Genomic DNA, 24,781 nt, shown 5'->3' on the forward strand with positions numbered 1-24,781 from the left:
TTTTCAAGTTGGGACATTAGTTCTGAGGGCCTGGGGGGAGCAATGGATTCCCTTCATTTGCATAGATTTCCTCTTACTTCCTGTTTGGCTATGAGGCAGAAAGTGAAGGGAAATCTCTGCAATGGGACAGGGATGGTAAAAAAATAAGTGTTGCTTATAGTTCTACTTTAAGCACACATTTCTGATAATTGTATGGAGACGACTGTAAGAAGATATAACCATGCCAATGGTGCAGGAGAAAACATAGCACAGCGAGGAAGGTTTGTGGTTCAGGATTATAGGACAGTCAAAATTTGAATCAGCACCCCCCCCCACAATTGTGAAATACCGGCATACAGGGGCACTGGACGACATAACTCTATGACGAAATGTGTAGGTGGGAGCGACGCGCTGACATCACCTCGTGTTAGTGGTTGGAGGATCCAGGAAGGACGGGTTTGTCCGTGTGTGTGCCGGCCGGCGCACCGGACTTAAGGCTCTTGTTTTCTCGCATATTGTAAGTGCATTTCTGTATATTTTTATTGGAATTAATTAAAAAGGTTTTTACACTATTGGAGCCATTATATCTTTTTTATGATACTCATACGTACCCATGAGTCCTGGGTTATGTGGGATAAGCTGAAGAGGACCGGTTTCACAATCTGTTTGGTGGAGATGGTGGCTTAAGGAGATCAGCAGGATCAGTTCGAGAACTTGGGAAACATATAAATTTACGTGCTTTGTGCGACCCTCTGTAGCGGGGGGTCACAGACTTCTTGTAAGAAGTAAATCCTTACACATTGGTGGTGGATCGCACATAATTCACAAGCGGAGGAATTTGCTCTCTTTTTTGTCTTCTTTATTGAAAGGACTTTTATTCTATTGTAACTTTGTATATTTAATATATATATTTTATTTGTTTATATTAATGCACATGGGTGTCAGTCACATTGTTTTTCACAATGTGAAAAACAATGTGACTGTATTGCAATAGCTATTATTCATAATTGTGTTTATATAGAGTCCATCTGCTGCATACGTATATGGGTCTATCTTAGGTTGGGCATCGTGATATTTGCACCACTTTGGCTACTTGATGTAGCCTTTGTAACAGAGCATGTAGGTGATTTTTCACAATTTCTAATGTCACTATTGTAGCTTATTTATATTTCTCATTTATTTTTCTGTAGTTATGTGGTACAGTTAAGCTGCAGCTCTCAACAGGTCCTCACATAGACCACCTATCACGCAGTTTGCATACATTTAATATATTTGTACACCGTAGTGCAGTTTATTTTTCTATTTTTCTTTATCACGTAATAAACAGACCAATATTTGAAATGTAAAAACTGCTCTACTTCATAAGGTATATAAAGGTATGAGAGCTGAAGTGGTGATGTATAGGACTTTCTAAGCTTACAGTTTAAATTTTTGACCTGATGGGTTAACATCAATCAACATCAATGAAGCAAGAAGTAGTGGGGCAGTTAAAAGTGAACTTTTTTTAAATAGTTTTTTTGAACTCTTTTAGAAAAATGTAATAACCTGAATCTCAGGTACCTTTTTGAAATGGCAAAGGGACTGTATCTACATGTCCAATCACCATTTTAAAATGACATCTGCACCCCTGTGAGTCCTGGTGGCATCTAAGGCTGAAAACATCTACCAGTCAACAATAGATGGGTTCCAGTGATAAGCTCAAGAGCTTTATCAGCTTCAGGGCTTCTGGCCAATCTACAGAGCACTCCTATGGAGAGAATGTACCAGTGCTACCTACCTTCCTTCTTCAAGCATCACATCTATTTCTATGGCAAATGGTCGTGCACACTTTGGGTCTTACTCAGAGAGTTGCAGCCTCATGCAATCCACAGTCTCCTGACTAGACAAGAAATGCTTTTGCAAGTTAGCTGCCAAGCCCCGCTACACATTCCTGCTATCCAGCCCGTATACACCTATTGATTCCTGTGTACTAATGTCTGTTTTTGTTTTCCTGAGTGCAGTGTCTGCTGCTCATCCTGACATCTGGTTTGTTCCGAATATGTATCTGCTTCCTGCCCTGAATGTCAGCATTGACCTGTTAAACCTTGTCTGCTGCCTGCCCTGATTTCAGGCCTGTTCCTTATCATTTGTGTTCACAGCTAGCCCTGACCTCCAAATTGTTCCCAGTGACCTTCCACCTATGCTCTGTAATACTTAGAACAGCATGAACCTGGGGGTCACAACCAGGGGTCAGCAACAGTGAAGCCTAAGACTTCATGTGGGGGTCCCTGGTGACTACCAACTGGCTCTTAGACTCTGTGATCTGTGGAATTCTACATCATCTGCATGAGACTTTCTTCCTACTTCAGTGAGTCCTGACCCAACTCTGAAGTCCTATCTATTCCAGAATGATCTTAGTCCTGTTTACAGGATTTGCTTCCTTCTCCAGTGTGGTTCTAACTCCACAGATTCAGTTCCCATGTATGTCCTGTCCCAAGATGCCTTGCTCTACTGTGAACTGGCTTTTAGCGTTCACTACTTGGGTAAGCCTACTGTCTCTCCTTACAGTGTACCCTGACATAATGCTTCAGCAGGATGATTACATCAAAAGTGTAGTGACATCACTCAGGATGTCACAGCTCTTCCTGGTAGTACCAAGGCTTGGTCAGAGCCCTGTCCATTCTCTCCTTAAAGCAGTAGACCACCGTAATGTAACAGTATTCTACTGTTGGCTGATTGTAGTCAGCAGCAGATCATTTGTTTCTGCATAGCTGCACTGACCAGATGTAGACACCCCGTGAAGAAGGAAAAGTGTTAAAAAATTTGAAAATAAATACATATACGTGTGTATGTGTGTTTGTGTGTGTGTCTAGATAAGTTACTGTCCTGCTAATTAGTGCTCTTGTTAATTGACTTAAGCACCAGATACAGTAGATGATTTATTGTTAATTTATTTGAGATGGATGGGGGTATTCTCCTGTTGTGTCTTTGTATTCTGACAGCATGGAAACTTTCCCACCATCTGAATACAATGATGTATGGACATCTTTACTCTTATCTTAGTGTTATACATTTACTTTTATATTTACCATTTCCGCTATGCTACACAAAAGTCACTCTACTGTAATATCATATTAACCAGCAAACTTTGTTAACTATATTTTTGGTTAAATGTAAATGGGGTGTGCAACTTGTGTAAACATTGCATTTAAAAAATGTACAGGAAAATGCATTTGTCTATTCTTTCTACTAATTTCTATTAATTCCCAATAAAAACTAAATAAACTACTTCTGGTTCTGGCGACATATGTGAAGTAGCTTGGAATGGCGGCTCCGGGAAGACCTCTTTATAAATTTGTCACTGTACAGCTCGTGCCCGCCGTCTGACCCCGTGGCCACCACCACCACTCTCCACGGAGGTCACGGAGCATGGACTTTTACCTCCTGCACGGTCCCTTAGCCTCAGAGACAGACACACCACTGGTCCCTCCCCCTGCCAGACAAACGCAGGCAATATGGCGGCTGTGACATGCCTCTCAGCATGCCAGACCTCACAGGACAGGCACCATCAGCTGCAACAGAGGAGCAATATGACGGCTTGGCACAGGCAGTGGCTGCTCACAATCACTGCAGCAGTGGACAGGACAATTGCAGCAGGCCTAAAACAGCTCAGGAAAGAGCTGGGAGACCAGGCTAAACTCCTCTCTGAGCTGGAAGATCACATCTCAGACATTGAGGCAGAAAAGCTACACTCACATACAGTATCTCACAAAAGTGAGTACACCCCTCAAATTTTTGTAAATATTTTATTATATCTTATCATGTGGCAACATTGAAGAAATGATACTTTACCACAATGTAAAGTAGTGAGTGTGCAGCTTGTATAACAGTGTACATTTGCTGTCCCCTCAAAATAACTCAACACACAGAAGGGCCATTCTCAAATTATGGACCTCATCTTCCACCCCCACCATCAATGACATCTGATATATTGAATCTGATGGGTAAAGAAAAGCTGGACCTGATACTAAACAACCACCAAACAGCCCGCTTTCACCTCAAATGGGACCTCTACATTTCAAAAATATTACCAAAATTGTGGGCTACCTCCTCGGGGGAATCCCACCCAGTCAACCATGTGCCCCCCCTATAAACACCTTGTTTCCTCACAAGACCACAACCCGGCTCTGATATCTTCAAACAACACAGCCGCCTCATCATTCTCTACTCCTCATCTCTCTTTCAGCATTTCTGCCCTAATTGTCACCTACATGCTTGGGAGCACCAAAGGAAAACGCTACTTCCCTCTATGATCACCTCCTATTCACCAGTTTAGTATATAAATATACTAGAATAGATATATATGTACGTTTTGAAAATTTATCGTGCTCAGCCTGCCCTGGCTGAGCCATCGATCTACTTTAATATTTGATCATCTCGCTTGACTTCCCCCCTTTCCACTCCCCCTCACCCTCTTTACTTATACTCAACATTCCTTCATTGATCTATAATCTGTATACAACTTTATTATTATTTTCTATATTTGCATCAAATATCTGTACTGATTTCTTTCATATTTGTATGCAAAAATTACCAATACATTTTCATAAAAAAATAAAAAAATAAAGAAAAATATGGGTATCAAAACCTACTGCAAAACTGAACCTTTATCTATACTGAAAAAAATGATGTATAATACATTAAGGTAAACCACAAATTCAAATAATATCATGTGCGAAAGAAAGACGTTGCAAAAAAACTAACAAAAAAAAACATCTGGGACTAAAGGGGATTTAGGGAAAAAGACTTGGGAACTCAAGTGGTAAAATAGCCCAAAAAAATCTATAAAAGCACCATAAAGTTAACGTTTAATCTGTTTATAATATTTACCTTCCTTCTTTCATTAATAATAATGACATTTTTGTAAAAAAAAATTGAAAACCATTTATCATTGTCCTTCCATTTCACAATTATGTGCCACTTTGTGGGTCTATCACCTAAAATTGCAATGAAATACAGCTACGTTTTTGGTTTTAACATGACAAAATGTGACAAGTTTCAAGGGGTATGGATACTTTTTTTGGGGCACTGTAAATCTGTATTTCAGCTTTAAGCTACTAAAAAAAAAAAACAATTGTGTAACAATATTTTTTTTTACAAACAGTATGATGTACAAATGCCATTCTACAAACTCTACTGTATCGATGTATTTAGATTACTTATGATGCAAAGCAAACAACTTTAGAAAAAAGAAGTCCAACTCAAAATTCAAATCATGTTTTTATGTGATTGATAATTTAAAATTAACATGGCGTAGACATTTGCTGCAGTAATTACTTTATGTTGTAGGCACTTCATGAAATATTTACACTGAAATTAACAACATGCTTACCTGTCTTTGGCTCCACGGAAAAGTACGGTTGACCTTGAAGAATGCTATAGATAACTCGAGCACTATTTCCATAAGTGGGATCATCAGCATCTGTTGCTGTTACTTGCAGGACTGATGTTCCTTAATAAAATGGTATTGGCTTTCAGTTAAGGAGATTTCAACCTACAGCAGTACATTGTAAAACATTTATAATATTGCAGTTCTAAAAACATTTCTATCTCAGAGATGTATTTATTATATTTATTGTATGTATTATTAAAAAGCTGAATAACAAAATACTGTATATAGTAAAGACCATCAATGTCATGCACAATGTTCATTAACTTTTTATGAAGAAGACAAAAAACCTGCTAAGTATGCAACTAACTGTGCTATGGCAGAGCCTGCCCATAAAGATCACTGTCATTCAGTTAACATGGTATAAAAAGTACAGCTCCAAGGCTGCTGAAATGCTTAGAGCTACTTAACTTATGTAAGCTGAAAACAACTTTCAAAGAATTTCTGAGCCAATGATCCTTTATGCCAAACAAGTCTGGAGCAGCTTGGAGTGCTTCATCCTCTTTAGAAATAATGAGGTTGATGAGCAGCTGCTTGAACAGAAAGACCTCTGTTGTTTCACATTTGGGTACAGAGTGAGGGGGTACCTAATTTTTGTATCGATTGTAAAAATCCCTTCAGTTATTTATATAAGTGAATCCCATGCATTATTGAAATTGTACCCAACTGTAGAAAGAAATGGATGCATAACTGTTGAACAATATATTGTATCATATCCTATTACATAGCTTATATTGTGAATGATACTCAGTTCTGACTATGCTCTGCTCAGGTGACATACACAATCAATAGAGGTGATAGAAAAGTTAATTATACCAATCCGAGTATGTAGGTTTAAAATGATGGAGGACTACAATATCCATTTCTTTCTTAGATATGGCAATTACTAAGAAAGAGTAACTCTTCTCCTAAAATTGAAGTCAAGTGCATTTGCCACTATAAATTACTAGAATGTAACTGGACACTACAGGTGCATGTCTACTTTCCATCTCATAATGCTCAATCCACCAAACTGACAGATATCCACTCATTGACCGAATGCAACAACCCCCCCCCCCCCCCAAGCCAAACAGACCCTCATCAACATCCATCCCTGGAGCTAGATGCTACCTGCAGCCCATGAATACACAGATTTCTGTCTGGAACACACTGTACAAGTGGCTGCACCCTTAGTCGGGACTGATAAAGGCTACACCCCCCCCCCCCAAACTCAAACACACACAAAGACCCACAGAACCCTGCCTATAATACCTCAGTCACAGATATTGTTAAAAACCTCCAGGGGAGTGATCTTCCATCAGCATGGCCCATCACAACTACCATCACCATCACAACTACCCCCACCCCCACTAAACCAGAGAACTGGTGCTGGAATACAATGTATGATCTAATCCAATGACACTCATCCTTGTTATGAATTAAAAGAGGTTTTGGGGTTTTATATATAAATAAAGCTCCACTGTAGTGTTTTAGTAAATCAACTCCAATATGTTTTATGGTCTGCTCATAACAATGCATATTTTTTGGCAACCCTTTTATCAGTAACTGTTTATTTTGCCCTTTTATATTAATATTTGCTATGTTACTTTACAGGATGGTAACCCACCTCAGTATTTTAAGATATGTGAAAATATAATGCAAAAATCTTGCATTATGCATGTAAAATTTTCTGCAGCCATATAGACTAGAGTTCTGTATCTTCTTTGAACCTACCTGCATTGTGCCTTACATACAACCTCCTTAGTCTTTCTTTTGTATGATACAGATATCTTCCCAATGGACCCCAGTGGTTTTGTCAAATATACAACTAGCCGTAAGAAAAATCACCTTAGTTTACTCATCTTCTGACAGCAGATCTGAATCACCTGTTGTATTCTTATATCTCTTGTGGACTCCTAAATTGGTATATACCTCCCATACATAGTACATCATTCTTTTGCTAAGCATCATGAAGTTTTGAGAGTGCACTCCTCCCAGATACATTACAATATATACTTGTTAAAGCATGGCAGCATTTGTTTTTCTTACCAACATCGGACATTTCAGGAATTCCAGCAATGTAAGGCCCATCCAGGAATTTTGGCTCATTGTCATTTATGTCTTGCACTTTAATGACAAACTCAGATTCAGGCTCCACGGGTTTATTTGTTATCCTGTCTATAGCTTGTGCACGAAGAGTGTAGTAGGCTTGTTCCTCCCGGTCCAACCTCTTGGATGCATGTATATCCCCAGTAAATTCATCAATATTGAAAATGGTACCTGCCCCCTCGCCTGTCAAGACATATTTGATGCCATTTTCTCCTGTATCCACATCTGAGTGAAGCTGTTGAAAAAAATGACAACAATTTATATTTGTGAAAGTGAAAAGGTGATAGTCAAGTAAGATATATTCAATGATTTATACAAAAAATGGGAATTGTCATTGTTCTGAAAATGATCTGCCAAAACCATCTAGTTTATGGCAAAGGATAATGAAGATCTGTCAACTGCTTTAGGAGGCAAACACATTTTATATCTCTTAATAAACAGTTTGGATTCAATTTGCATTTCATACTGTGCTAAAAATCACACACTATAAGAGCTGAAAGTATTCTGGGGAATATATGCGTGTAAACACTTTGAAAGTGACAGTTTGGTCTCATCAGGTACAAAACACATTTATTTATTTCTTATTTCCACAAAATTCAACTGACTTCATTTACAATGTTCCTCATCCTTGGGTATCCTACATGTGTTAATTTTGTGCCTGAAAATGTGAAAATGTATAATTATTTGCTTGTTCTGGGTTTGAATAGTCATATATGTGTCAGATCTCATCTTACTGCAGACTATACAGAGAAATAAAGCATCTGCAATTGATTACTGGGTTTTGATTTTCTTCCTGAGCTAATAAATACATCTGCATATAAAAAGTCTCAATTACATTATTATGCAATCTCTATATAGCAACATTTATAAAGAAATAGTTCAGGATGTACATGTGTGTGCTCTGCTCAGTCTATACCAGCCCTGTCCCACTGAAGTGGTAAAAGTCATTGTAGTCTGAGGTTGGACCCTACAAACTTGACATTGGTACCAAGATACAAACAGCACTAGTCTGCTAGACTTGTAAAACATTGGTTGTTCTAACAATATTGATTGGTGCCTGGTGTGCTTTATTTTTCTTAACTTATGTGCTTTCCAGAGATGTTGGTAGTATAAGTTGGTATTATAATGTGATTACCACATAGCAAACCAGGAACAGATCAGTACATTCAAGGGTGATCAAGACAGGTCTACAAGAAACTACACAGTGCTGTAAAGAACCATCCAACATATAAAAAAGACTGAGTAAGAGACTTGATAAAATATAAAAAGAAACCAGTATTTTGGTCTTGACATGTAGCCAACATTACTTTTAAAATTATGCTTTGTTCAATTATAGTCACACCACTTTTAAATCTTCAAAGAGGAAAGTCAAGGGAGCAACTCAGCCTAAGAATTCTACATCAGTAACCATGACATCTGAAGTCAGAAGTCTTGTACTCTGGAATTTATTGTAGATAAAAAGTACTGGAAGAACTAAACATGTTTTATAGTGAAGGATGAATCTTTTTCCGCTATTCCTAGGTGACGATTAAATATATATAGGAATTTAACAACTTAAAGTTGTACACAAATCTGTTTAGAATTTGCAAACATATTTTATACATAACTCGGCAAAATACACATTTCCCAAGACTGACTGATGTTTAAAAGTGTAGCTGTCGGATTGGGAAAAATTATGAAATTTTTATACAGAGTTACAACTTTAGAACTGTACAGTATGACTGTACAACAAACTTAAATCAATGCATCACAGACATATGGGCATTACATTTTTTTCCATGTAGTATTATTAACACTGCTCTATCATATTTCTGCATTATTCATATTTCTGCACTTGTATTAAGCCAGAAGTATCATTATACAAGAGATATAGTTGGTTATTTACAAAAGGCATATCCACTTTGCACTGCAGGGGCACTTGAAAATGCTAAATCTAAGGGGTAGATCTGAAATTAGTGGAAGCTCTGCTGATTTTATCATCCAATCATGTGCAAGCTAAAATGCTGGTTTTTATTCTCTTTGTATATCCTCCTCGGATAAAATCCCAATAAAAGACATTTATGTTTTCGGTTGTAACATGACAAAATGTGGAAAATGTCAAGGGGTGTGAATACTTTTTCAAGGTGGTGTATATGAACTCTAAAAGGAGGCGTTTGAAGGCCTAAACAATTCTCCAAAATTACAGCATGGTACTTACAGCAATGCAAGGCTCTATATGTCATTAACCTCCCTGGTGGTATGATTATGTCGGATTTTAGGTGCTGAAAGCGGTACAATATTTTGCATGGAAATTTGGCGTTTTATATTGTAGGCCTCAAATTCTTAGGAATAACTCACTTAAATCTGTCCAAACAGATGGGTATGATAAAATTTTAAAAACAAAATCATAAATTAAAATAAAATAAATAACTATAAATAATTATACCAAATAATAATATATAATAATAAAAAAAAAATATTCGATAATGTAATCAAATCAAAAAACTGAAATTTGCTCAGTTGCAGAATTGTCGCTGTCATTACTTTTCAGTGTTTGATGATGGATCTCCCCACCAATCACTATCCCTCAATTCTGCGAGTGATTCTAATTTATTATCGCTGTTTTCTAGATAGTCTAAAACCACTTTTGATGCAAAGGGACAGTTTTGGTTGCTATGAACAATCTCCAGTTTCCAGTCAGCAAGAACAGTTTTTATAATATTAAACTACATGCAGGGCACTGGGCAGACTGCTAGGGACAAAAGGGTTGTGAAATAATTCCATACAGTAATGTAATCTGTAAGGCGGCGTACACACGCGGGGACTGTCTGCCGAAACTAAGTTCGTCAAACAGTCCGCTCAAACTTTTGAATGAACGAACACGCCCACACACGGCACTTTTTGAGTGGACAAATACGGCAAACTTTGTTCGTCGTACTAAGTCCGCGCAACTTTTGAAATGAGCGGACTCGCCCACACACGAGGCAACAGTCCGCTCATTTCGAGCGCGTGTCAAGGTAGGCGGGGCCCGCGACGGAGACGTCGCGGGCTCCGCCGCCTGGAATGGACTTAAAGGGGAACCCCAACGCCAAAAAAAATCGGCGTGGGGGTACCCCCAAAGTCCACAACAGACCCTTGTCCGAGCACGCTACCCGGCCGGCCAGGAAAGGGGGGCGAGCGAGCGCGTACCAGGCCGCGTGCCCTCAACATGGGGGGTGCCTTGGGGAAGGGGGGGCCGCGCGGCCCCCCCACCCAAAAGCACCTTGTCCCCATGTTGATGAGGACAAGGGCCTCTTCCCGACAACCCTGGCCGTTGGTTGTCGGGGTCTGCGGGCGGGGGGCTTATCGGAATCCGGGAGCCCCCTTTAATAAGGGGGCCCCCGGATACCGGCCCCCCACCCTATGTGAATGAGTATGGGGTACAATGTACCCCTACCCATTCACCTGTAAAATAAAAGTACCCCAAAAAAAACACAACACACGAGATAAAATATGTCACATGGGTTGGTCACATGGTGACCCCGCCCCCTTACGATGTCATAGTCCCCATGTGACATCAACCCATGTGACCAACCCATGTGACATATACCATGTGACACCGCCCCATTGTCACTATATAAGTGGCCGCTCAGCGCGGCTCTGGCATTCCGGCCGGAGAGAGCGACGTGTCAACATCTCCTGGAGAAGAACAAGAAGAACAAGAAGAAGAACAAGAACGGAAGGCGGCGGCGACAGCGGCGACAGCGGCGACAGAAGACCGGGCCACCGCCTGCAAAAGAGCTATAAGAAAGCGCGGTGGCCCGGCAGAAGAACCGAAGAGGGGGACAAGACCCCCGAAGTCGGGAGAAGAGGCCGGCGGCGGGGAGGAAGAAAGCCGGACTCCTCCGCTAGCAAAAGAGCTACAAGAAGATAGCGGAGGAGTCCGGCGAGAAGACCCCCAAAGACGGAAGACCCCCGGAGCTGTGCAATAAAATATTTTATCTCGTGTGTTGTTTTTTTTTGGGTACTTTTATTTTACAGGTGAATGGGTAGGGGTACATTGTACCCCATACTCATTCACATAGGGTGGGGGGCCGGTATCCGGGGGCCCCCTTATTAAAGGGGGCTCCCGGATTCCGATAAGCCCCCCGCCCGCAGACCCCGACAACCAATGGCCAGGGTTGTCGGGAAGAGGCCCTTGTCCTCATCAACATGGGGACAAGGTGCTTTGGGGTGGGGGGGCCGCGCGGCCCCCCCTTCCCCAAGGCACCCCCCATGTTGAGGGCACGCGGCCTGGTACGGCTCAGGAGGGGGGCGCGCTCGCTCGCCCCCCTTTCCTGGCCGGCCGGGTAGCGTGCTCGGACAAGGGTCTGTTGTGGACTTTGGGGGGACCCCCACGCCGATTTTTTTCGGCATTGGGGTTCCCCTTTAAGTCCATTCCAGGCGGCGGAGCCCGCGACGTCTCCGTCGCGGGCCCCGCCTACCTGCACACCCGCTCGAAATGAGCAGACTTCCCTCCGAGCGGGAACAGTTTGCTCATTTCGAAAGTAGCCTACACACGGGCGGACTGTTCGCTCAAACCAAGTTTCAGCGGACAGTTTTTCGGAATTTCCGAAAAACTTTGTTCGTCAAACTGTCCGCTGAAACTGTCCGCTGAAGCCCCACACACGAGCGGACTGTCCGCTGAAACACTGTTCAGCGGACAAAGTTGAGCCAACAGTCCGCCCGTGTGTACGCGGCCTAAGATTCCATTATACTGTATGTATTGTGTGTGTCACTTTTTGAATTTGGCTCTGTTCTCCATCCCCGTGCGTCACAGTACTCGCAGGGAACAGAGCTTGGCTCCGTGATAGATCGAGCGGAGGACGAGCCGCTCGCAATGCGGGGGGGGGCATCGCTGGATCCAGGAGATAAGGTAAGCACACTTATCCTGGATCCTACGATGCGATCTCGAATCTGGCTCGGGGTTACCGCTTTTGGTTCTGAATTTTCACCCTGAGCCAGACTCAGGAATACCGCTGGGGGGGTTAAAGTAAAGATGTCATGGCACCAAGCCAATTTACAATGTGACTAAAATTGCATTGAATTTCTCAAACAAAGCAAAGTACCAAGTTAATAAATTCCCTGTATTTTGTGTTGCTGCAAAAATTACTAAACAAAACATACAGGAAAAACGCATATAAATGCATGGAAAAATAGTATATTCTATAATAATGTAAAATAATGTATAATAAAATACGGCTAAAGGCAGCAGGGGAAGGGAGTTAATCAAGGGAGAGTAGACAGTGGGTTACTAGGTGTAACTTAGGATTAACTTTTTTTTACTTGTGAGGTTATTTTATCATGCATTGGGGGTTATTTAGGCAAATCCACTTTGGCAAAAAATGCCAACTACAAGTGAAAAGTGCACTTAAAATTGCACTGAAAATGCACTTGGCTCCGGGTGCGGGACTTTGTTTTCTACCGGATGTTGTGCCAAGTGTTCCTTACTCATACCTCCTCCCCCCCCCTCCTTGTTCTTATTTCCAAATTTTTGGTTGGTTCTACTTTGGTTTTGTGTTCAACCCAGAGGCCCTATACACCATCCTTAATGACTTTGGGCTTCTACCAGTGATTCGGCCCTACTAGGACTGCCTAGTCTTGCCCAGACCTCTCAGCTAACCTGGGGGTCCTATTTCCGGTCAAAGATTTGATGTTATTTATGCTTTTAAATAAATTTTTATATTTTTCCTTCTTCCTTTTAGGGGGGGAGGGGTCGGGGGAATGGGACTATAGTCCTGGTGGGGTGGGGGCGGTTTGGGAGGCTGGTTCCGGGAGTACTGTAGGTATTGCCTACTTATTTGTATGCGGGTTGCCCTCTGGACCCTAGGAGCCATCTGGGGCTTCAACTTTACATTTTTCTTCCCCTTGTATTTTTTGGTATGTTTTTGCCCCTCCTCCCCCCTCGTCCCCACCCCCCCTCCCCTTGTTCATGGCCCCTCCCTGTTTCCCCATCAATTCCCCTACTCCCCTTACCCTGCTCCTCTATTTCCCCCCTTCCTGCTTCCCCTCTTGCCCCCCTTCCCCCCTCTCCACTTGACTCCCTCCCTTCCCTGACCTCTCCCTCCCTCTTTTACCCTTTTTGACTCCAGGGGCCTGGCGGCGAACCAACGCGGGGGTCACGTTTTGGGACCGTGGTCACGTCCTCTCCTCGGGCGCTCCCTACGGGGTGACGCCTGGTGGGGAGAACCTATGGTCCTGGGGCCAGTTGTTATCACTGCCATCCGATAGCGGTTCTCCGGGATGGGCCTGGCTCGTCTCATCTGTTTTTGGTTTAGTTCTCGTAGCCCTGTGCAGGGGCGGTAATAGGATAATAAGGTAGTAATGCTCTAGAAAGTTGAAGTATTATTGTTCCTACTGTTGTCATGTTTTACTATTCGTTAGCCTTGTGGTTGGTGGTGCAGCCACCTATATTAGTGTCCGGTAACGGGATGCTAAGCCCACCCATTGTGGTGTTTGTGTGTGTCACATGTCTATTCAATGTTTTCTCTTCTCTTTCTTCCTCTTCTCCTCTGTGTTCTCCTCCCTCCCGCTCCCCTACTCGGGCTCGGACTGCCTCGCCATGGGATCAGGGTAAGTACGTACCTTGCTGGCTGCGCTATCATTATATGTACCTTCCTTTGCCCCCCAGATGGCTCAAAATGAGTTGAAAATATTCTCGCAGAACATACATGGGTTCAACTCCCCCAATAAGAGATCGAAGGTCTTCCGCCATTTAAAATCACAATCTATTGATGTGGTGTGTCTGCAGGAGACCAGGTTCTCCCAATCCTCATCCCCCAAATATTTGTCCCCCCATTATCCGATGTTTTTTACGGCCTCTGCCACTGAGAAACATAGAGGGGTGCTGATGGCCTTCCGGCGTAATCTCCAATTTACCTGTTCTAAAGAAATAGCAGACCCTACGGGTAGATATTTGATCCTGCAGGGCACCCTGTGGGACTAGGAGGTCACTTTGGTTGGATACTACGCTCCTAACTCATTTCAGCAGAAGTTTTTCTCCCACCTACTTCAAGTGATCACCAGGCACCAAAAAGGCCTTCTGATTATGATGGGAGACTCAAACTCTGTTTTTAACTCCTCTTTGGACAGGCGTAGTCTCAGGGAAGTGCCTCCGTCCCGTGATGCCTCTCAGGAACAACTATTGCATGATCTTTTCCAATCTTATGGCATGGTGGACGTGTGGCGTGAGCTACATCCATTGTCTCGGGATTTTACCTTTTTCTCTAACCCCCATCAGAGTTTTTGTAGGATAGACCACGTGTTCCTGCAACTTAGCTCCCTGCCATTGGTACAAAAGATCACTATTGCCACCTCTCCATGGTCCGACCACGATCCCCTGATCTTTGGAATCACTTGGGCGGGATTCTCCCGCCCAGCCTATCTTTGGCGGCTTAACGAATCCCTCCTAAGTACGAAAGCTACATCCTCCCAGATAGAAACTCATATCCAAACTTATTTTGCAGAAAATGTGGGCTCGGTCGGCTCTCCCGTCGCCTTGTGGGAAACCCACAAGGCGACGGTCAGGGGACACTTGATCCAGATCGCTTCCCGTACAAAGCGGGCCAGAGAGCAGCGGATAAGGGAATTGATCTCCTTATTAGAGGCGGCGGACGCAACATGGAAGGCGCACCCTACGGTAACCCATAGGCGGACACGTGACAAATTGGCCACTGAGTTGGACCTGCTCGCCTCTGCTCAGGCGGAAAAGGCCCTGCGTTGTTCCAAATATAAGTTTTATAGTTGCTCGAACAAACCTGGTCCTATGTTGGCTAGGAAACTTAATTCAGTGGGACGCCCGGGCAGGCCGGTTCGACTGCAGGTGACGGGAGGGGGACTTACGTCAAACCCATCTAAAGTAGTGGCAGGCTTTGCCTCCTTCCTCTCATCCCTATATAATAGACCGGCAGCCTTTGACCGAGACAGGGCTGAGAGATTCTTCCAATTGATTGACCTCCCTACATTGTCCTTGGCGGCACGAGATAATTTGAATGCTCCTATAAACGGAAATGGAGGTCGCCCAAGCCCTAAAGTCCCTTAAGCCTTCCAAGGCTCCGGGTCCAGACGGCTTCACCGGTCTATATTATAAGATATTTGCACCCCTGCTCACGCCCCATCTCACATCTTATTTCAACGCCTGGCGGGACGGTGCGAGACCTTCGCCGGACTCACTGAAAGCCCATATCACTATGATACCTAAGTCGCCTGAGGAGGCCACGGACCCACAGTCCTTTCGTCCCATCTCCTTGTTGAATGTTGACCTGAAGGTACTGGGCAAGGTCCTAAGTGCGCGGGTCAACAGATATCTTCAGGCCCTCATTCACAGGGATCAGGTGGGCTTTGTACCCGGTCGCCAGGCGGGGGATAATGTCCGCAAGGTGGTCCATCTCCTCCATATACTTAATCAGCGCAAAATTCCAGGACTCTTGCTTTCCCTAGACATATATAAAGCGTTTGATTCGCTCTCGTGGGATTACCTTTATTTTGTTTTAACCAAATGGGGATTTGGTCCACATTTCCTGCAATGGATCCAAGCCCTATATTCCGCACCGTCGGCATCAGTAAAATACGTGAGCTTCCTTTCGGACCCTTTCCCGATACTCCGGGGAACTAGACAGGGCTGCCCCCTGTCCCCGGCACTGTTTATCCTGGCCTTGGAGCCGCTGGCGGCGGCGATCAGGGCCAATAGTGATATCTCGGGAATTCCTTACGCGGGCACTCAATACAAAGTGAACCTGTTCGCGGACGACGCCCTCTTGACCATTTCAAACCGCTCATCTCCCTGCCCAACCTGCAACTTGTATTAGATCAATTTTCAGCCTTCTCAGGTCTCCAAATTAACCACTCCAAAACCACAGCGCTGAATGTTAACCTCCCTTTGGAACTGGTACAGCGACTTCAAGACCATTTTCCTTATCGTTGGGCATCACACTCGATTGATTATTTAGGTGTCAAATTGACCCCAGCTTACTCCTCCCTATTCTCTGCCAATTATTATCCCCTATTACGCATGGTGTCCACCCTTATGCAATCCTGGCAATTTCCCTCACTCTCCTGGGTGGGGAGGATCTCGGCGGCAAAGATGACGATACTTCCCAAAGTCCTTTATTATTTTCGTACTCTGCCTGTCCGGGTACCCGCTTTTTTCCTTCGACTCCTGCAGAATAGGATCCTCCAATTTATATGGGAGCGCAAACGCCCTAGGGTACCTAGAGCGACCCTTTATACCCACAGGCTCCGGGGAGGCCTGGGGGTCCCCAACATCTCTAAATACTACGTTGCAGCCCAGATCTCCCCATTGACTATGCTTCATGCAACCACGGATGTTCCTCTGTGGGTGTTCCTTGAGGTACCTGGTTCTGACTCGTGTTCAGGCACTCCTATGGCTCCCCAGGAATCTACGCCCTCCCTCTCTAAGCCCCATGCTACTTCATGGTCTGCAGGTGTGGGACTCAGTTCGATCGGTTAACAATTTGATGTCCCCCTTCCTACCCCTACTCCCCATCACCCATAACCCTCTTTTCCTTCCCGGTCATGTGGAGCCCCAGGCATTCTCCTGGTGGTCTTTGCATGGCTACCCACAACTTCAAAACTTTCTATCTTCACGTTCTTTCCCCTCCTGAGAGAGTATCAGGGAAGCGCAGGGGCGCCGGTCACGGAGCATTATCACTTTATCCAATTAAAGCACTGGATTGGGGCATTGCGCCGCACGTCCACCTATCCCTTCCAAAAAACTTTTTTTGAACATACATGCCATCACTCCCCAGGGTCACCGGGCCTCATCTCGGCCATTTATGCCTCCCTGAATGGTCGCCCGCCATCAGCACCCCTCTCTTATATGACTCAATGGGAAAAGGACCTTCAGGCCCCAGTTGACCCTGAGGATTGGAACAGAGCCTGGCACACGGTCGCCAAATGCTCGTTCAACACAAATACCTTAGAGGCCGCATATAAAGTAATGTTCCGATGGTATTGGGTGCCTGCCCGCACAGCCCGGGCGTTCCCTGGGAGTACTGACAGATGCTTCCGCAACTGTGGTCAGCGAGGTGATGTCATGCACACCTGCTGGGCTTGCCCAAGGTTGGTGGGGTTCTGGTCTAGGATCTTTGGTTTACTGCAGACACTCTTTCATCTAACGATTCGAAGGGACGCTAGGCTAGCTCTCCTACACTGCCTGGTTCCTGGCCTGCGCGGCCCTCAACAGAAGCTGGCTGCCTATCTATTTATAGCGGCCAAGCGGACCATTGCCCAAGCCTGGAAGTCACAACGGGTAGATTTTCAAGGGGTTAAGACACGTATGACTGCTATGTTACTTCAAGAACGTATGTCCAGTATTGTCCATGACTCTCATGCTAAATTTTTGAAGATCTGGGAGCCGTGGATCTCTTATGAGTTCCCCACGCTCCAAGCGGCATGCCTGGGCTTGGTCTGAATTCTCCTGGCGGGGCGTCCGAGCCCGAGCTTTCCCCCCTTCCTTTTCCCCCCCCCCCCCTTTTTTTCTCTCTTCCTTTTCTGTCTTCTCTTTCTCCCTACCCTTCTTTCTTCTGTTCTCTAGTTCTCTTCTCTCTCATTAGTAATCTCTCCCATTGCTAATTAAAAACTGCTACCTCCCATGGACGGGGGTGGCAGGAACAGGGCTTACTCGCAGAACATAATTAAGAGACGAGTTGTTTGACACTGAATCAGTCTAGATTCCATTTTTTACTCATCTCACTTTATTATCCTGAGTTTATTAGAAATATATTGTGATGGTTAGCCCTTTGGATTTATATTCGTGATTAGTGGCCCCTGCTACAAGGAGATGATTATGCTCTTTTGTTTACTACTGTTTATTCAAAAACTCACAATAAACATATTGAAACAGAAAATGCACTTGGAAGTGCAGTCGCTGTAAATCTGAGGGGTAGATCTGAAATGAGGGGAAGCTCTGCTGATTTTATTATCCAATCGTGCCAGCTAAAATGCTGTTTTTTTTTTCCTTGCATGTCCCCCTTGGATTCAGTGCAATTTCAAGTACACTTTGCACTTGTAGTTTGCACTTGTAGTGCAAAGTGTATTTGCCTTTCATAAATAACCCCCAATGTGTGCAGATTAAAAACTACTCTTTAATCTGCAAATAAAATGCTAAACTTAATATACGTGTAGCACTGACCCCCGAAGGAGCTGCTGGTTTTATTGGGCTTACCGTTACCTTCTTGACTGCTTCTCCAACTAGGGGTTCCCATGGTAGATGGCCCAAAGAAATGTGGAAACTGACACTGAATCTTCTTTTGGGTTATTTATTTGAAACAGAAACAGAGTCTCTCAGTTTAGGGTAGAGGGTTAGGAGTAAGTTCAGGTACTTTAGACCGCAAAAAAATGAAAAGTCTGTCATAGGAAAAATCCAGAGATTAGAAACCATTTCACAGCTGGATTTTATAACCCACGGATAGACCTCCTCTCACTAGGCCTAGCAGCTGGTAGGGTGTTAAGCAAAGTCTCTGCCACAGACTTGAGCGTAGAATATTTGAGAAAGTCTCTGCCACAGACTTGAGCATCACTGAGGAACATAGACAAATTTAAAGCGCTATCATACAGTGCCAGCATCTTTTTAGACGATCCGATGATACCACATGTGTAGATCCATTTATTGTCCTTCAACTAAGCCTCCAGGCTCCTTCAGAGAAGCCAGCCTTACGCATGGCCTTCTCCTAAAGAGTGCTCCCCTGGGGTTTCTCCAGTTGCTGGGCCTCTCCCTTAGATGAGACGGCACCAGACCACCCCTGGATCAATAGGCCCCAAAATCAATTCAGGCCTGTCCCTGCAGTTGCGCTGCCTCGGACTAGCCAGCCCCTAGACTCGAAATGCATGGTTCCGCACCCCAGGCCAGGAGGGCCATGGGGCTGGTCTGGAGGACCAGGACCAAACAGACATAAAATAAAATCCCCACGACCCCGTGATGTCAGTACCTTAAATACCACCTCCCAGAATGCAAAGCAGGAGAACACTCCCACTGGGCTGGTTCCCGAAAGAACAATGGCATTCAATACACCCAGCTAGACTGAATTCTTACTCTTGCTAGCAGTGACAGCGACACCTGCGGTCAAGGAGATCCCAGTGCAACCCAGCTAGACTGGTACTGAAACCAGAAATTTATAAAATTAGCCCCAAAACTCAACTGTGGTTTCAGGAAAATTTACTTTGAAAAAACCCTAGCGCCTGCTCGTCAGGAGCCAGCGCTACATACTGTAACAATGACACGGATACAACATACATATCGATGAATCCTGAAAACACTGAAGCTGATTTATTCAACAGTATCAAGGGAGTTCACTTATCAAAGAGTTATTAAGTAAGGTATATTGAGGTTGATTTACTAAAATGCCCCAGATTTAGTACGCTCCAGTTTTAGTAACTCAACACCACTGTCCACTTTGAATGTGCAATTGTATGTGAAAGAATTTAAAAAAAAATATATAGGATTTATACTTGCACATCATTGGTTAAATTAAATGAACACTCTTTTACCTTAATAATTACAGTCAGTGAACACTCATATTGCAAAGTCGTCAGTCTCTACAGGTTTAGTAAATCAACCCCACTGTGTAAATGTAGTCACAGTGTCACCTTATGGGAACAGGAAATCCAAATCCATCCCTGTATGAAAACACTACTTTCAGTTTTCGTTTTGTTCTTGGACCTTCGGCTTCGGAAAATCATATTACAAACCTGGCAACTTCTAACACTGTAATAGCAGTTTCTGGGGCTATGCTTCGGGGCTGTGCACTCAGTTTTTATTCCTTTAATCTATGGCAATGGAGGATCATGGTTCAAACAGACATATCACTCAGCAATATATACAGTATCTTTCAGTAATAAAGTGCCAAGATTACTTATGTGAAATGCTCTGAGATCGTCACAACCATTTCAATCCAGTGAATGCAGAAACTAGGACTTTTACAGATATATTTTTTGAACAGGTAAAATGCTCTGCCAAATCCACTTTTGATTTTCCCCATTAGATTGCTAGTTTTCATTGATCTGAGTACTGTCCATGATATTTCTTTATTTGTACTAACAGTTCCATTTTCAGGGCAGGCCTTTGAGGTTTATCTCCCTCTTCTAATGCCCCGTACAAATGAGCGGATTTTCTGTTGGAAAAAACTTGGATGGCTTTTCCAACGGAATTCTGCTCAAGCTTGGCTTACATACACACGGTCACACAAAAGTTCTCTGAACTTTCGACCGTCAAGAACGCGGTGACGTACAACACTACGACGAGCTGAGGAAATTAAGTTCAATGCTTCCGAGCATGCCTCAAATTGTTTTCGAGCATGCATAGGAATTTTGCGCGTCGGAATTGCTACAGACGATCGTAATTTCCAATTGGAGCTTTTACGGACTGAAAAATTGAGAACCTGCTCTCAATCTTTTACTAGCGGAAATTCCACCAGCAAAAGTCAGATACACGCGGTCGGAAATTTCCGACCAAAAGCTCACATCGAACTTTTGCTGCCGGAATTTCCGATCATGTGTATGTGGCATAAGGTTTAAGCAATGCTGATCATTGATTTACTAAAACTGGAGAGTGCAAATTCTGCATAGAAACCAATCAGCTTTCAGTATTTTTTTTTATGTCTAAGCTTAAATGAACTAGCTAAAGTTACAAGCTGATTAGCTACCATACAGCTGCACCAGACTTTCCACATCCCAGTTTTAGTAAATTAACCCCAGTGTATTAGCAAAATCTTAAAGTATAGCTAAAGGGAAAATGCTGACATGGTGGAAAGGGATTAGACAATCTTTCAAGTGTTTATAGCTGTCTGTGCCCCCATCAAGGTAAAACCCCTCTCTGTCTGTCATGCTTACCATTATCGCTGAAAGTAAAAGTAAAATAAAATCCAAAATTTGGTTTAGATATTTAATAATGTTGGAAAAAGACACAGGTCTATCCTATTCAACCTATGTTTGTGTGATTTTTATTTTCTAACTATTGTTATAGTCCTGTATATTCTGCTTCCTGAGGGAAAGGGAATTCCACACTTTAACTGCTCTAACAGTAAAGAACCCTTCAAGCAATTTCTTCCAAATTTTAAATTGTGGCCACTTTTCTTCTTCAGAGACCTTAAAGTAAATAATGTATCACAGTTGGAGTCTTCTTTGATATATTTGTACATTGTAACCATATCCTTTATTAACCACCTTTTCAGAATGAATAACTGTAATCAATGTAATTGATACTCATAGTTGAAGACCTCCATCCCCCTTATTACATATTTACATAGCTACATAGTTGGTAAGGATGAATAAAAACACCAGTTCATCCAGTTCAACCTGTGTGGGTGTGTTTGTGCCAATACCATTTCCCATATCCCTGTAAATAGTTCTTGCTAAGATGTCCATCTAATGCCGCGTACACACGACTGTTTTTTCCATCAGAATAAACTCTGACGGTTTCTCTGACGGAGTTCCACTGAAACAGACTTGCATACACACGATCACACCAAAAACAGATCATTTAGAACGTGGCGACGTACAACATGTATGACGGGACTAGAAAAAGGAAGTTAAATAGCCAGTAGCCAATAGCTGCCCTTGTGTCATTTTTGGTCCGTCGGAATAGCATACAGATGAACGGTTTTGCCGATAAGAATTGATTCTGTTGGAAATATTTAAAACATGTTCTATTTCTAGGTCCGTCGGAATTTTCGAAAAGAAAAAGTCTGCTGAAGCCCACACACGATTGGAATATGGAATGATTCCATCTGACTTTTTCTGCCAGATGTGTATGCGGCAGAAGAGTTTTTTTTTATTACCGGCACTCTATGATGACACCACCAACTGTGGAAGGGAGTTCAACATCCTTACTGCTTTGGCAGTAAAGAACCCCTTATGCAGTTTAAGGTTAAACTGCTTCTTGTCCAATTTCATTGAGTGGCCACATGTACACCTAAGTGACATGACTAAATTGTCTCCTTATGCTATATGCTATAATCACCATTGAGTTATTAATTTTGTTGACCTTCACAGATTTTTTTCTATTAACAACATCTTTCCTGAGGATTGATCTGATGATTGGACTGAAACTGAACTTCATATTTAAGATGAGGCCAGGGCAGTGTTTTGTAAACGGGTACAATTATTAATTTATCTCTTGAATGTACACCATTTTTGATGCATTACAGTATTTTGTTAGCTTTATTAGTTGCAACTGCATTGCATGCATTTGCTAGGTCTGTGATCTAGAAATGCCCCCAAATCTTATTCCATTTGGTATGTATACTTTTGGTACCCAAGTGCATAACTTTCCATTTTTAATTATTGAACATTGTCTGCCATGCAGCTGCACATCCCCCTATTTGTATGGTCTTCCTGTAATGAGGTTACATCCTGTGCCAGAGTTATTTTGATCAACAGCATATGCTGAAACTGAGTTCCTGATTCCAACCTCTATATCGTGGATATGCAATTAGCGGACCCCCAGCTGTTACAGAACTACAATTCCCATGAGGCATTGCAAGACACTGAGAGCCACAAGCATGACACCCAGAGGCAGAGGCATGATGGGATTTGTAGTTTTGCAACAGCTGGAGGTCCACTAATTGCATATCCCTGCTCTATATAATTAATAATTAAAACTGATTAACACTGGCCTCAAAACAGAACCATGGGTTTTCCCCCGTGAACAGTAATAGAGGGCAAATCTTCAGACAGGGCATTCGTTCTGGTGCTCTGGTGACAACCAGTGACTTCCTTTCACTTCCTGTTGGCTATGGGAAATAAAGTGAAGGGAAATCTTCCCAATGGAACATAGATAGCAAAACAAATTGACAAGCATTGTATTCCTCCCTTAATCTATCCAAAATGAAAGAAAAGGAAGTTTGCCTTTAGTTCTACGTTGGTTGTAATATTCACTAGTATGCTGAAGATAGGGGTGAGCATGAAACAGGTAAAATATAAAGCATATTATGCTTCAATCTGTAACTGACCTTGTTGATGAAAACAAAATGTAAAACAAAAGCTCCTATAAAAAATGTTACGCTTACTTGGTCCAGTGCTCGTTCATGGAATCTACTACCCCTGCTTCACCGCACATCCAATCAAACAATTCTTAGCCCCTGTACACACGGTCGGAGATTTCGACAACCAAATCCGTCGGATTTTGTCCGTCGGATTTTGTCCGAAACTGTTGCATACACACGGTCGGACTAAGTTGTCGAAAAATCCGATCATTCAGAACGTGATGACGTAATTTCCCATCGTAATTTCGTTACGATGGGACTACGTTCAGGGTAGTAGCCAATAGCTTTGATGTAGGAATTTGATCTGAGCATGCGTGGCACTTGGTCCAATCAAAATTCTCTACACATGATCGGAGTATGTCCGATCGAACCAGTTGGTCGGAAAATATTTCCAACAAGTTGTAAAATTGGGTCCGACGGATATTCCGACGGAATCAGTCCAATGCATACCACACGTGCAGTCGGATTATCCGACAACACGGTTCGATAGGACACTTTCCGATGGATTCTCCGACCATGTGTACAAGGGCTTACAAATGACACATAAAGGTATGCTGCTGGACTTATTTGAAGAGATTTTACATTGTTTTATATTCATAATTTAATATAGTGTTGTGAATGATGGGCTGTAGCATTACAAATTATTGAACAGTATTGGCGAGACTGCTGCACAGCTATGCTGTTTATTGCATGCTTACAATGGTCCGGCTTGAACCAATGTAAGCATGCATGTCTCATAGTTTAAGGATCTCGGGTTGAACACCACTCAAAACTCTTGTGTGCTTCTTCAGTCTGTGATGAGCCAGCTGCTTGCTTCAGGGATCATGTCCCCATGCAGCATACTGCAGCAAACATAAAATTGAAAGCACACGTGACATGATGACATCACAATCATTGATACTTTATTCAGCCACAATTGCTTCCTGGACAATCGTTACTTGTAGCCATAGCCTCTGATGCATTTCACCCTTATTTGGCTTAATCATAGAGGTAACTAGTGATGGACGAACTTCCGACGGGACGTTTCGCGAACGCGAAACGCGAACGGGCACAAACGTTCGCGAAAACGACCGTTCGCCGCGGGCTCCATTGACTTCAATGGGAGGCGAATTTCGCAAACCTTTAGGTCGAATTTGCGGCCACGGGGTAATTATTAGGGGGTAGCACGTAGTCCCACCACCTGGACAATAGCATAATACATGTATGAGGTGAATTTGGGATCGATAACTACAAGCATTTTTTTTTTATTTGGGAAATTGTTCTGACAATTCAGGACTATGGAGCTAAT

The 24,781-nt window shown here is 43.1% G+C and overlaps 1 protein-coding gene across 2 annotated transcripts in view; it reads right to left on the minus strand.

The window, feature by feature from the left end:
* Positions 1 to 24,781, minus strand: part of CDH7 (cadherin 7) — a 314,868-nt gene that overhangs the window by 91,955 nt on the left and 198,132 nt on the right. For both annotated transcript variants that reach the window (XM_077492388.1, XM_077492389.1), the window contains exons 3-4: positions 7,436 to 7,730; positions 5,351 to 5,470 (exon numbers count right to left, since the gene is read on the minus strand). In XM_077492388.1, coding sequence (XP_077348514.1) covers positions 5,351 to 5,470; positions 7,436 to 7,730 — 415 coding nt within the window. The remainder of the gene's footprint in view (positions 1 to 5,350; positions 5,471 to 7,435; positions 7,731 to 24,781) is intronic.

This window comes from Lithobates pipiens, unplaced genomic scaffold, assembly GCF_037356315.1.
Source record: "Lithobates pipiens isolate NorthernLeopardFrog02 unplaced genomic scaffold, aLitPip1_a1.2 Scaffold_19, whole genome shotgun sequence".
Classification (NCBI taxonomy): Eukaryota; Metazoa; Chordata; class Amphibia; order Anura; family Ranidae; genus Lithobates; species Lithobates pipiens.